Raw genomic sequence first — 15,075 nt, 5'->3', positions numbered from 1 at the left:
GGGTGAAAATGGTTATCCAAATCCCTGTGGAAGAGTGTGAAGAAAGAAGCACTCCATGCAGGGCCAAGGTTAGTGGAAACAGGGAAACCCTTTCTAGAAAGCAGTCTGGCAGCATGTATCAAAGCCTTGAAAATCACATGCCTGCTGACCAGTGATCTCGCTTCTAGGACTTTAGCCTAGAGAAGATAATCACATCCTCACTACGAACTGAGATCCATTAAGAACAGGAAGTGTCCGTTGAAATGTTCACCATGGCCACAATCCCAAAACCAGGAAGTCCTCGTGCCATAATGAGAAGGATCAGATTATCATGAGTGTACAAGGTGTAAGCTAAGTGCTTCCTTGGTCAAGTGTTTTCTTGTTTCACAAATTTAATTTCAGTTCAAGTACCAGAATGATAAGCATGAGGCCTTTTAAAAGTCATTTAAATAGCCCTACTGATTCCTTAATGTTTTTATACTAACTTTAAGCCCTCTACTTAAAAACTTGTTCATTATTCATACACATGTCTGCATATCAGTCAGGATGGACCCAGTATCACGTAGGATCTGACTGAGGCATCCGGGTCAGGCACATCTCTCTGACACGAGTGTGCCTTTTCTGCAAAAAGGGAAGGAGACCATCTCCAGAGTTTAATGTAACGTCCCATTCTCCAATGCAGACTGCAGATGGCTAGGTGTCCCACCTGGCTCCCAGTCAGCACTCCATAAAGGGAGTCGTCGTATCATCACTGTTCCTGTTGCTGGCAATAGCTGCTCCTCCTTTCTGTGAGTTCCAACACACCTACCATACAGGTATCTCATCTAGTTTGCTACTGAACTGCAACACATCAACACCATTTGTAAAACTAAATGCCTAATACAGTGGAACCATATCATTACAGGGCCAACATTACTCCAACATGTAAGCACTGCCCAATAAGAACAGATCTGAGGAGTTGGAAGCAGAAGACTTCTTGGAGCTGCCCTGTGTATTAGACGTGCTCATTTCTGCCTCTACTGCAGAAGGATGCTTCCTGATTCCCAATGCCTGGCTCTCTCCATGGCTTCTGGCAGTGCTGTGTCTATTCGTTAACAACAGTCACCAAGCATCCCAGGCTCAGCCTCTCAGATTACACACTGCACCTGCTGCCAATCAAAAATAGCCAGACCTTGACTCCTTTTATTCCGCAGTCTCCATTTCTGCCCAGACGCTGAGGTTTGTCACGCATTAACAAGTAACGTATCACTTTAACGAGAAGTTATGTTGTAATACTACAGTTCTACTAAATATTATCTGACGTAATCATCACATTCAGGAGTGCTCATTTAGAAACCTAAAAGAGTTTGAGATTTAGTTTCAACACTAGTGTCAAAAGACTCTCCTGAGATGCTTTGATAACTTAAAGGGGCATGATCTAAGATATCAAACCTATGCGAACCCCCAGGAAAAACATCCATTTTAAATTTGACAAATATCTCCCTTACTCATAGGAGAAACTTGATACCCTGCTAACTTTTGCCTAAATTCATCCTATCAGTTTTATAAAGGCATATATGCCTTAAAGCCATCTATTTCTAATAAATCTCCAATAAGATGAAAAATAGAAATCTGGAATTATGACACTATCTTTTACTATCTGGCTATCTGTAACTGCTATTCTGGGGGTGATACTGAACTGCAACAAATTTTGAAGGGGTCCAGAATATGCCACTGTGGCCTAAAAATTATTTTGAGCTGAAGGCATTTGAGTTCCTAAAATCTCTTATCTGCCTAAAAGCAGAGCCTCTCAAAAGAACTCAACTGTCATAAATTCCCTCCCAAAGAGCAATCTGAGAAGACTGACTTACCACCAGAGATAAGTCTCCACACCACACCTAAACAGACATTGTTACAAAACTATCATCACCCATCTATGCTCTTAGGGCCCATTCATGTTTTCAAAAAGTCATTTGTTTTCCTATAAGTGCCCTTTCTCCCCTCCCCCACCCCCCACCCCCCGCGTCCTTTTACCTATTAAGATGGTATATAAAGCCACAAATTCTAACCACCCCTTTGAGTCACATTTTTTCTGTGAGTAAAACTGTCTTTTCTCTTGCTACTCTGTCTTTTGTTGGTTTAATTTGCAGGCTCCGAATTCATGAATCTAAGAGGGTAAAGGAAGTTTTTCCTCCCTGACAATTTAAATCAGTGAAATACACTGCACTATGTGTACTGCAACCATGCTAACTTTTTATTAATTATTCTAAACAATTATATGATTAACATTTAATATTTCCTTTTTAAGTTCCCCTCTTCCTTCACTTTTCTTTAAATTTCCTCAATTTCTTTCTCGTTTCTAACTCTTAGATTGTTTTCAAGTATTATCCTCCTAAGTATAATTTAGCAGAAATAATTTTTTTCCTTTCTACTTTTGATAAATCAGAACATATAATTATTAAGTATTAGAAATGCTACTAATTTTTACCAGTTTATAAAAACCTCTCAAGTACAATCAAGCTAAAGCATCCTGTTGATTAAATAAAGCAAGCTACTATTTCACCAACCACTGAGAACTGGAAGCTTTCTGAAACACACAGATTTAAAACACACAGTCACTCTGTATAAAACAATGAGATCCCGCCGCATCAGAGTTTACTGTTTTAAAACTGATTCAGTGAGGATAAAAGTAAAATAACAAAGATAATTAGTCCAACCTGGCACAGAGATAGGCACTTTCTACCAAGATATGAAAAATAAACCATAGGGTTGTCCTCCCATAGGGACAACCCCTCCCTCCAGAGAAAGCCCTTCTGCTCAGATGGCCCCAAGCCCTCCCTTGGCATTAGGGTCTCTGAAGTTCACGTCAATTAGCTAACCTCCCGTGGCTCACAAAGCATCAGGATGCTGGTGCCCACATTTAAGATAGACTTTCCCCATGGCAGCCCTGGGTGCTGTGACACTTTCATCTTGCTGTGCAGAAAAGCAGTGTGTGCAGTGTGCCCACGACTTTACTGAAAAATCACAATCAACGGTCCGTGGCAGGTTGGACCACCAAACCCTGATTAGCAGTATTAAAAAAAAGATTGCCAAAAGATACCCATTCTGAGTCGAAGCGAGAGAGTAGCACAGACATATATATACTACCAACTGTAAAATAGATAGTCAGGGGGAAGTTGTTGTATAACAAAGGGAGTCCAACTCCAGGATGGAAGATGCCTTAGAGGACTGGGGCGGGGAGGGTGGGGGGGACTCGAGGGGGGGGGGAAGTCAAGGAAGGGAGGGAATACGGGGATATGCGTATAAAAACAGATGATTGAACTTGGTGTACCCCCCAAAAAAAATAAAAAAAATTAAATTAAATTAAAAAAAAAAAAGATACCCATTCTGTTAAAATATACAATAACTTTACCAGCTTGCCAACAACCTATGATTATCCCCTTTTTCAGGCTCAGCTGAGCATGTCTTTGCTTATAAACCCCAGGGATGGTTCTGCACCGGTGACAAAATATCCAGATTTGACTGCCTGGCCCCACTCCTTTTCCAGGCCCATGGCCTACCATGGCACCTCAAATCAGCCACAGACTCCTGGCTCTCTCCCAGCTCCTCCTGCTGAAACATCCTTCCTCTGCTTTCGGAGCTAACTTCTTCTCTTCCTGCAAGATGCAGCTCAGACGTCCCCCCTTCCAGGAAACAGATCCTTTCCGCTGCTGGGCACCCACAGCACACTATCACGCCTCCCGATGTTCACATGTCTCTGTCTCAGCTCCACCAGGAGCCCACGCACATGCAGATCTAATGCCTCCGAGGATCATTCAACGTTACACTTGCAGTCACAGAAGACAGTAAGCACATAATAAAGGTTTAGCAAATGCATGAGTTCATAGATGAACAAAATAGTGAATGAGCAAACAAATGAACACACAAATTAATGAACAAACTTTCAAGTTGTTGCCTGGAGAGAGCAGAGAGTCTTTTGGTTAATTCTTAGCAATATTCAGCCCCGGCTGATCCCCAAAGAACACCCTGAGTGCCTCACCTCCTCTGAGCTACGCTTCACTGCCACTTGCTCAGTTCATTTGCCCATGTCCTCAGACACAATCCTCAGCTTTAATCCAGTATGTGACCACCTGACAAGCTCCTGCTTTTTACCCCATAGCTGCCCTTGTGTAGTACACGCAATAACCTACTTGCACTTATTTCCTTAAAGACTCCCAACCAGACCATAAGCCCGCAGGCCCAATTCTTGTCCATCTAATGCCAGAGCCTAACACAGTGCCTGACAAACAGCAGGAGCTCAATACATATGAGATGGATAAACGAATGAAGGAAGAAAGGAAGAGACAACCGCTTTCACACTTTGCTTTAACTTTTTTCTTCTGGCTAAATAATCTGATTTTTCCAGGTAAACTATGATCAGAGAGAGCTGACGAGGGAAGAACAGAAAATCATGTATAGTCAAATCAATGCTTGAATAAAAACCTGTATGATACCACAGTCTTCTTCTATATTAATACAGAAACCATCTTATTGTCTCTCAGTGTCTGTTCTCAACAGAATAGTTTAACAAGCCTTGTAATTGGATAAGGCTGAACAAATCACAAAACTTATAAAGATATTGTTGATAGTGTCTGTATCTGCCAGGCTATGCCAAGATCTTTCATATACATTGTTTTTCTTTTTTTTTCTTTCTTTTTTTTTTTTCTTTTAACCCCCCCCCCCCCCCCACCATCCCCACCCGCCGCCCCAGCAGCTGCCAGAGTGGAGCTGGGACTTAAATTATCCTCTACACTGTTTTTCTTAATCTGCAAAAACACCCCAAAGGGTTGCATTTAGATAATGGAGGCCAAGAGAGGTTGTCACTTGCCCCAAAGTCACTTTGCCAGCAAGCTGTGACACCTTGGGTTACACCCAAGTCTGTTCAAACAGCATGCTTTTTGACTAAAACTTAAAAAATTCTAGGCCTTAGTACTCAAGATTAGAACAATGGTGCAGACAGAATTTCAAAGGCTTATGCTTTCCCCTTCACCATCACCAGTTGCTACAATGTCATTCACCGTTACTAGGTATTTTGTTAAATCCTCCTTAGCCACCAAATCACTAAAGAGCACAGGGGAGATGAACGCAGCCTTGGAAAAGTGTGGCAGCATCTGCTCCAGGCTGTTGATCCAAATGGGGCCTTCCTAGTGCTGATACACTGGGGGTGGGGGAGCAGGCACTGGCAATCCTCCAGCATGCCTTTAAAACAGTAAGAACTAGGGGCTGAAGAGGCTGTGGGGAAAGGACACTCTGACCACAACTTTTCCAAAGGACAATCTGAAAGCATGTATTAAAAGTCATAAAAATGTGCATGTTCTTTAACATAGCAAGTCTACAGGTAAGAATTATCTTAAAGAAGTAACTGAAAAATGCCCAGAGATGTATAAATACGAATCTAAAGATCAAACAACAGCAGAATGATCAGCTTATCCACGATGCAGACATAAGACGGCATATTATGCAATCATTAAAAATAGTGATGCACCTGTATTTACCGCTCTGCTAAAATGTCCACAAAATATTATACACGTAAAAAGCAGATCATAAAATATATGATCTGATCTTCTTTTTTTCCTGAAAACTGTATATGTACTTCTAAAAGTCTGTAAGAAAAAAATTTAAAAAGCTCATAAGGACATGTATCACAATGGTGACCTAAGTGGTAGGATTACATGCTTGAGTAGAAAGTCAAAGAGAACTTTGCCTATCTTCTTTATTTTTTTTTCCACAATGCCCATTTTATCACTGGTAAAATAATAAGATAACACAGTATTTTTAATTAAATCAACTCCTTAAAAATTCCAAGGAGCTGGTGATCCAAATCAATCAGGACAGAACTTTCTTCCTTTTGATACCTTCAAACTTTTTAAAATTGTCCATAGCTAACAGCCTGGAGTAAATTCATAGGAGGATTAAGCTGCAAGATATTTCCCACTTTATCTCCTGTTTCCAACTCTCTATGGAATGATATATATTCTTGGACTTAAAGGAAAGCTGACACTGAAGGTTTGGTTTCTAGAATTTAAGGCTCAGTTCTGTAATAAGTTAAAAGAGAAAGAGTAAAGACTGAGCATAAAACACCATTAGCAGAGCAGGGAATGGTTGTTACTATAATATACAAAGTACACGAGATGAAGCTTTGATGGATGAGGCAATATTTTCTACCAATCCCCATTACAAAGGTGGATTTCAAAAGTCCAGGTCCAAAAGTAGCAGCTATTTTTAAAGACATGACAAAAACAACTTCTAGATAAGGTAAGAAAATTCCAAGAGGACAATAGTGCTCTACATACCTTAGACCCTCAAATAAATATTTCTTGATTTTAAAATAAACAGCAGGAAAACATTCTTCGCTTTCTTTCTAATCGATACAGGTAATTTAAATGTAGTAACTATTCAAGTAAACAACTACAAAGAGAAATTACTTAGAATATACTACAAACTTAGGACTATAAAAAGTGTGTTTGGTGGCCTAAGTATGAGAAAAATACACTTTGTGTTTATGGGGAAGAGGTGGCACTCCAAAAATCTATTTGTAAGCAGAGGTATGAAATTCAGAACATATTTTCCATCAAAACAATGTTACTCTGTAATAATGGTTAACTCCCAGCCTGGTCTTCGAAGATTTAGTTGTTCCTGAGAACTATTTATCTCATATCTGCATTTTAGGTGAATGGCACTAGTGGTCTAAGTGAAGAATGTGATATGACCAGCAGCTCTCCTTCACTCAGAACTGAAGGCTCTCAAGCTGAGTCCCTCTCCATGGAAGTTTTCCAGCTAAAAGATACCACCCCCCAGGTCCTTCCCTCTTCCTGGGGGCAGCTCGGGGCTGGGGGGGCAAGGTCTCGCCCTCATGCCTCAAGGTAAGATAGATCTGCAGGGCTATCCTAGCTCCACAGCTGCCTGTAATCACTGCATCACAGTTCAACTCTTCCCTCTGCCCAGTCCTGCTTCCCTCACTCTGCCACTAGTAATGATTCCAAGAGCATATGCAGTAAACCAGTCGCAGGTAAATCTTTGTCTCAAACACTATTTCCAGAATCTAAGACGAGTGGCTAACCCTTAGTAAGTTCATATCATATAAGTCAGCCCCTGTGTATACATATGTATGTTTTTTAATAATACATAATGGATAGATACCTTATTATATATGTATGGGTATAGGTACTATAATCCCATTTTAAATATGCAGAAACTGAGGCTCAGGGAAATCAAACGACTTGCCCCAGATCACAGAGCAAGTAATTTCAGGAGCCAGGTCTACTGAATGCAAGGTCAATCACTGGGTAAACCAACTCCATCTCCTACAAAGAACTGTTGAATGAATGAAGGCAAACTTGGCAGCCCAGGGCCTCTGGTGGCAGCCAGGAATGAGTGGAGTGGTGAACGTGGTCATCCATAAAACAGGAGTTTATAAAAGGCCTTGGGATCCAGGCCCATTAAAAAGTAGATACTATGACCAAGGTTCATATATTTTTAGGCCTCAAGCAAAAAAGCAGTGGCCTAATAGAACCAGAATTCCAGAATGAAACTACATGGGTATAATCTACTGCATGATTAGTAGATCCTGAAAATAATGACTGGCGAAGCTTGCCCACCTACAATCAAAACGTTGCAATATGTGCAGACAGATGTTTATTATGTAGGAAGAGGATGGCACTTCCCCATCTTTTACTCCAATCCCCACATAAAGCTTCATAAACCAGTACCTAAAAATGTACTAATAAATTTCTTATTAGGGGTACAAAGTCCCTACAGTTAACATGTAACTCACCCAAGAAGCACAACTGCAACTGGTTCAACTCCTTCAACTACAACCCCACCATGGTTTCCCCAAGCTTTCGCTAACTAGCAAATCTTTTTTTATAGAATCAGCAGTTATTTATAACTACTGACTAACAGTGAAAAACTAAGAACTAATATTACCCTGCCCTGGTGTCCATGCTGCCCAAGAACCACAAGACATAAAACCATTCTATAAACTCCAAACAACTACAAACAGTATCAACTTTAGGTGAAGTCATTAAGTTTGCATGCTTGCAGATGTAGATCACAACTGACTTGAATGGTGAGAACAAACCATTTAAAAGTTTAATAGAATGTAAATTTACTACACCCTTGGAATAACTGTTTGATTTGTAATATTTATAATCACAAAATCTAACCTCACAGCTAAATAAAAAACTGAAATATGCTTTAAAATACCACAATAGTTCAATTAATGTCATTTGTAAATTTAAAAATAATTGGGCCTTATCAGCTGATTCTGAGAGTTTGCACATATCAGTTGCCCCTTCCTTTAAAAATTCACCAATGGGAAAAAAAAAATTCACCAATGACACCTCTCACATTTCTACATTATAAAGCACAGCTTTAAATGGCAAAAAAAACCAAACAACAAAAAAAAGCATTTATAATTTCCTGATTTACCAATTTTGCACACAGGAGGCCTCAGCATCCATGTTCAATTATCATCAACTGCAGTGAGAGGTTCTTCAAATTAAGGTGCATCACTCACTGAGACTTCACACCAGGTCAGAACCAAGAATTTGGCATCATAAAATTCAACTCACTGCTCTAATATAAGTCAAGCTTGTACCTTGTCTAACTGTAATTATTGCAGTGTTTGGCCCATTTTCTCCTCCCTCTCCCCCCCCCCCCCACCCCTGGTTCATTCAATAAAACAAGCTCCAAAGCAGAAATACATACCTTCATACAGATATATACAGGACTGCCAAATACACCTGAGACTGCCGCTTCAGAGGAGACCAGTAATAAAGACACCATAACCATAGCTTAATGTTTATGAATGAGATACCACCAGCCTGAGAAACACATTTCCTCACACCACCTCGAAGTGGTCTAAGCTTTTGGAGAAAGAAGATAAGGGAACAGTCAACCTGAAGCTTCCATGTAGACAAAAAATAGGAGGGTAAGCCAGAACCACCACTGGGAATACCAGCCCCATACGATATCCTCTCTTGACTGCCACCTCTCCTTTAATACTCAACACAGTATTTGTAACACAGTAAATGCTTAATATCTTTTGAATAAGTGAATGATAGCTATCATTCACTGATCACTTAATTTCCTTGAGAAACTTTACTAAGTTTGTTACCAATGTAAAAGGCTTTAAAACAAGTACTGGGGCCTGAGTAGGGAAAGGACACTCTGAACCTCACAATAACCTTATGAGGGAGTCAATACAATCAGTATAATTCTTTCCCCCAGTTTTACAGGTGAGGACATTGAGGCTCGGAAAAGCTGTCCTTCCCAAGATGACAAAACTCTAAATGGCTGAGCCAGGAGTCTGTCTTCTTTCCCTCTGCCACATCAATACCAAAATGAAATGCAGAGTGAGGAACAAAAGAACATGGAGAAGACAGTCTGGCCAAGAGTTGTATTTTCAAACATTCACAAATGGGATGTTTGTTCCTGAAAGAAAAAAAAAAAAAAATCTTCCTCTTTCAAAACTGCAGAGACACAGCCAATGGGGCCTACCGTTCTGTTTCTAACAGGCTACCCTTCAATTTCCTCTGCTCAGATCACTGTGGGGTTCTTCTAAGTGCAGGTAACCTGTTTAAAATGTGAGTGATCTACATAAAGAACGGCTTTAAAAGCTGAGACCTACAAGTCAAAAGCCTGATATAAAGAACCTAATCTCCCTTCATTAAGATATACCTATATTCCCTGTCCCGAAAAACTGCCTGACCAGAGGAATTCAAAGAACTGTTCAAGTTCGAAAAAGTATTCGCCCAGCACCCTATAACTGAAACTATGTCTCTGCAGTGACAACGGCAATCCTATTACTATTCCTTAAGTGCCCCCTCAAAAGGTGCATTCAGACACTACCTAAGATTATCAGGCTTCCTTCTAAAAATGTGAAACAGAATTAAATAGAGGATGATGTTTTTTAAAACTCCGGGCTGAGAACGGAAGTCAAATTCAGATTCTCTTCCTTCCTCGAGCGTGCATGAGAATTAAAGAGCACACTCCCGCCCCCCACCCAGCGACACACACACACACACACACCCACCCACCCTACAGTAAAAATGTCTCGGGGCCTCTTCACCTGTGGCAATCGACACAGCGAGCCTCGGTTCGCTGAGATCTGAGGCTCCCCTTCACACGGGGGAGGGGAAGGCGGGTGGGTGAGGGGAGCAGAGGGAAGAGAAACTGGTGCTTAAGTTTTCAATCGGACCATTCTTCTCAACTTGGGCAGCTCTTTCTTTCCTTCCTTCCTTCCTCTCCCCGGTCCCGGGCACACACTCGGCTTTGCCAGCGCGGGCACAACGGGCAGGGCCCGAGCGGAGCCCCGCCGCAGCCGGGCCCCCAAGGGCCCCTCGGAGTCTGGGACGGAGGCTGCCCGGGGGCGCGCGACCTGTGCGCCGCGTGGACACCGAGCCGGGGCCGCCGATCGATCGCCGCCGCCGCCGCCGGGCGTGGGGACCGGGAAGGGGCAGCCGCGGCGGGGCGGAGGGGCGGGGTGAGCACTTCCTGACTCTCGCATTGTCCACGCATCGCCCGCGCCACCCAGGGCCCTGCCGCCGCGCCGTCCCCGTCGGGGAGGAAGTTGGCGCTCGCCCCGCCGGCCCCGTCTTACCGTTCTTGACGTCGCCAGCGGCTGCAGCCCCCGCGGCGGCCGCGGCGTTGGCGGCGCCGGGCCCCGCGCCTCCCGCGCCCGCCGCGCCCCCGGCGCCCGGCGCGCCCGCCGCTGCCGTTCCGCAGCCGGCCGCCGCCGCCAGGGCCCCCCCGGCCGCCGCGCCCGCCGCGCCCGCCGCTGCCAGGGCCCCGGCTCCATTTTCCTGCTCGTCCCCGCTGCTGTTGGCGCGCTTGTTTTTGCGGCCGCCTTTACTGTTTTTGGGGTTGGGCATCTCGCGATGTCCAGGTGCCCCGCGTCGGCGAAGGCGGCTCCCAGCGGCGCGGCGCCGGGTCCGGGAGGCCGAGGACCGAGGGCGCGGGCCGGCGGCTCCTCTGGCGCCCGTCTAGCCGCGCGGCCCGCGCCGCGCCATCCCGGCCGCCGCGCCCTCCCAGGCTTCCTGGAGCCGGCGCGCGGCCACCCGAGGCTCGCAGCCGCGCGAGCGCCGCGGGCTCGGGACGCGAGCGGGACGCTCCCGAGCCGGAGGGAAAAGGCGGGTCTCGGGCTTGTTTTGATTCGGCTTCGCTGACACGCTCTGGCCCCGCCCCCTCCCGTGACGACACTGGGGATTCGGCCTGGCCGCGCCCACCAGGTGACCTCACGGTGGCCCGGCCCGCCCGCGTGACGTCACGCCCCGCGCTGAGCCGGCCACCTTGGAGTGACGTCATCAGGGCGCCCTCACTCCCGGGCCCCGGCTGCACCCGGGCGTTTGCGCACAGACCTTCCTGAAATGGCCCCGAACGCCAACCCAGTGGCATCTGGAGTTAGACGGGGGCCTCCTGACCTTCATGTAATTGAGGCTTAGAACAATACGGTCTGGGAAATATAGGCAGGTGACCAGAACAGGAATGGAAAACAGGATTTCTAATTAATCATACATCGAAAGGCTTTGCCGCTCAGAAACAGTCGTAGAGTCAGTGAAGAAATAGAGTCGAGTTCCTAGACAATGGGAAAGAACAGCAGGGTCCGTGAATGGAAGGCCGTCACAGCCTAGTGGTGAAACCCCCCATTCCAACAGGACCCACCATCCAGGGATGTTACGAAATGTCGTCTGCGACCAAGAAGCAGGCCCTGCCTGGAGGGGAAACCCAGTCCCCGTGGATAGGACTGAGTTGTCCCGAAAGATCGGTGGCCACGATTGTGAGCAGGTGGAGATTAGAAGGTGACACCTGTGCTAAGGCAGTGACTTGAGGGGTAGGGGACCCCAGGAAGAGTTTCACATGGTCTCTTTTTCTGCAGCTCTTTTTCTGCTTTTTGCGAAGACCAGCTCCTTCTCAACTCTCAGGGGTCAGCTCAAACACATCACTTCCTTCATGATGATATAACTGACACAGCTCCCCAGAAGAGCTATCAGAAGTATCACCTCATCCGTCTCTAACTATGTTGTCGATGTATGTGTTTACTTATTTCCTGTCTGTCACTTCTCAAATGAAAGCTCCATAGGTAGGAGATTTTATCTGTCTTGGGCACCTCGGGGGACAGCTAGCATATATTTGTTGAATGTATAAATTAAGTTCTTTTCCCATGAGCTGTGGAGAGAAATCTATGTTAGCTGACAGTTTACAGTTCCCCCTTCCTATATAGTGTGATCTTCTTTAATTAACTCAGCTCTCCAGTAAAGCATCTTTGGCTGTATTCTGAAGCAAAAAGAGGTAGACAGGGAGTTACCTGCCCTGTGCTCACCGAATGGGGAGACTCTGACTGGGAACTCTGGGCATTCATAGCAGAGTCCATTCCAGACCCTGGAGCTTGCAGGAAAGACCACTGGATACTCAGGAGCAGTTGCTGGCTGGACTTTTCACTAGGAAAGTGATGAATCTTTTAATTCCCTAATTTTGTTGAGGAAAGTGACTAGTTAGAGGGTCTTACAATAGATATTTTGTGCCTATATTTTTGTGTCTATTTCTCCCCCACCCCAACTCCCCTAAGCACTAGGAGAGCCAGGATTGTCTATCTTTCTAACTAATTCTGCAGAGTCTAGCAGTTAGTGTTCAATAAAATTTTGTCGAATGGAAGATGTCTAAAGCATTCTTCTTCCGGCTACATTTTTCTGAACCTTAAAGTCTCAGCTAAATCATCAGTTCTCTAGGAAGTCTTCTCTGATACCCCAAAGTTAGATTTGTCCCCATGTTCTCCCTGAACCTTGTCCACCACAAGAGCTTGCACACACAGTATTGAAATTGCCTATTTACTTGTCTCTTGTCTAGGCCCCCACTAGACTATAAGCTTTGTGATGGCAGAAGCTGTCAGTCTTAGATGTTACTGTATCCCTGGTACCTAACACAGGGTATGGTACAAGTAGGTATTTGATCAGTGCGTGACAAATACATGAATAAGTAAATGGACAAATGCTTTGAAGGTAGAAGCAGCAGGATTTGGTGGCCAGTTGGATGTGAGGGATGAAGGAGAGGGTTAATTCAAGCAATTTTGAATACCAGAGGAAAGGATGATGGTAGTTGATGAAATGAAGACTTCAAGGGGAGGGTATTGGTGCTGTAGAGGAAGATAGTGAATTAATGTGGGCCATTGGACTTAGATTAATTTCATTACTGATATCCCTCACTAGAGGAGGCTGAGAGATCTCAAAATATTTTGGTGACTTTGGCTTTGACTTTTTTTTTCTTTAAGTGTTTTGGGTTTGTTTTTTTTTAATGGTTAGGATGAAGAAGCTTTAGATTAAAGTACAGGAAAATTGAGATAATTATTTTCTTGAATAAGCACATTGCTGTCATGCCATATTGGATCAGAGTAATCATGCATGTACCCTGCAGACAGACATTCACACCAGCTGCCTCCCACCTCGACATAACTGAGACTTCAGAATTGGAAACTTTCCCACAAAAATATCGTAATTGGCTCAAGGCACACGGACACCCAGCCAGTTGCTGTTCTTGTTCATTGTGGGAGCCACCTCCTTCTCATTCAAACTGAAAAAAATTAAAAGAAGGAAGAAGCCAGGCCACTTCTTCCATGCTCAACCTTGCTGGTCTATTTTTAGCCTTAGTCAAATTTGATACACAGGCAATAGTTCCGATTTTATTGCAACAACAAAAAGAAATGTACTAAATTCAAGATGTTAAAGACAAAATTTAGGTATGGTTAAAGGATTCTATTTTCTACTTCCATACAACATGTGGAATTTCACAGGAATCCTACCATTCTAGCCCTTTTATCTTTCCCCACCATTTCGGTGGGGGGGGTGAGGGGGAGGATGGAGAAAAAAGAAAGAGAGAACTAGACTAAAAAGCACAAGATGGCAGAGATGACACAAAGTCCTCCCCTCAGATGCTTCCAGGGGAAGAATTCTAGGAAAACCGAGGAAGCCACTGAGCTCTGTGTAGCCACACTTGGCTTCTCTTTCTTTAATTTCTCTGATCAACTCATGTGCTCTGAAATAAACTTCCAAAAAATTGTACCTCTACCGAAGGTTTCCTTTCCCCAAACATCATCACTTGCTCCTTCACCCCGGTCTTTGCACAATCAAATAAAACACAGCAACAAATCAAGGTCACCGAAAGTAAACACTTTATACCCTTGAGAAAGGGGACAAGCTAATCTTCAGGGCTGGATGAGAATAAGTGGTCATTGTTTCAATGTTCTTGTTCTGTTTGGTTTTTTTTGTTTGAAATTTGTGCCTGTCTTCTGAACTCTCAGAGTGAACTAATTCATTTGGGCCAGGGTTAGCCTGATCCACTAACATCACTTTAAGTAAACATAGCTTGAACAATGTATGTTATCCCTTTGCACCAGTTTCCTCCTCTGGAAGTAGCTTCACCTTTGCCCACAGGTGTACTATGAGGAATAACGATAATTGCGGTAATGAGGAACTTTGAGGAAAACGGAATACTGATGTAAATAATAACATGGGTTATTAAATGCTCTCCTGTCAGACCATTCCCAATTATCAATAGTAATATTGTTCTGAAATATGTACCCTCAAAATCTCTTTTCAGGCCTTTAGTTTGACTTTTATATTATTTCCATAATCTACAAAAGCAGTCATCTAAAAGGTCAGAGTTCAGCTCTCAGGGACCCCTGAACTGGCTGCTGACTCCACTTCAGTGACTCCTTTGCTCATACTGTTGTCCCAACTCGGCATGAACACTGTGCCGGACCCCAATAATCTACACGGCATGCTCCTTTCAAGAAATAGATTGGGTATAATCTTTTCCAAGACACAGTTCCCTGGACTCATACCACCCCATACTCTCACTTTCCACCTCCAAGTACCTATCACCTGGCTCCACCAATGTTTTCCAAACTGTGGATCATATTCTTTTGACAGGTTTTAAAATTAATTCACAGAGTTTCTATCAGGATTTTTTGTAGACTGGAATAGAACAGAAAATATCAGAATGCATTGCATATAGAAATTAAGTATTGTTTTATAAAATATACATATTGTTTTGTAAAATTTCATCTTACACGAACACGTGTGT

General features: G+C 43.9%; 1 protein-coding gene across 8 annotated transcripts in view; it reads right to left on the bottom strand.

Moving 5' to 3' along the window:
• HECA (hdc homolog, cell cycle regulator) overlaps positions 1 to 11,155 on the bottom strand; it is a 42,179-nt gene extending 31,024 nt beyond the window's left edge. For 5 of the 8 annotated variants that reach the window (XR_009054186.1, XR_009054185.1, XR_009054187.1 and 2 more), the window contains exon 1: positions 10,601 to 11,155. Coding sequence is in view for 1 of the 8 variants with exons in the window: in XM_057737635.1 (XP_057593618.1) it covers positions 10,601 to 10,871 (271 nt within the window). In the remaining 7 variants the exon portion in view is untranslated. Of the gene's footprint in view, positions 1 to 10,069; positions 10,484 to 10,600 lie in introns of those variants that run through there. The other 3 variants (XM_057737636.1, XM_057737638.1, XM_057737637.1) reach the window with 2 other exon arrangements.
• Positions 11,156 to 15,075: the final 3,920 nt, after the last annotated feature.

This window comes from Hippopotamus amphibius, chromosome 6, assembly GCF_030028045.1.
Source record: "Hippopotamus amphibius kiboko isolate mHipAmp2 chromosome 6, mHipAmp2.hap2, whole genome shotgun sequence".
Lineage (NCBI taxonomy): Eukaryota > Metazoa > Chordata > Mammalia > Artiodactyla > Hippopotamidae > Hippopotamus > Hippopotamus amphibius.
This window is presented reverse-complemented; position numbering and strand designations above follow the sequence as displayed.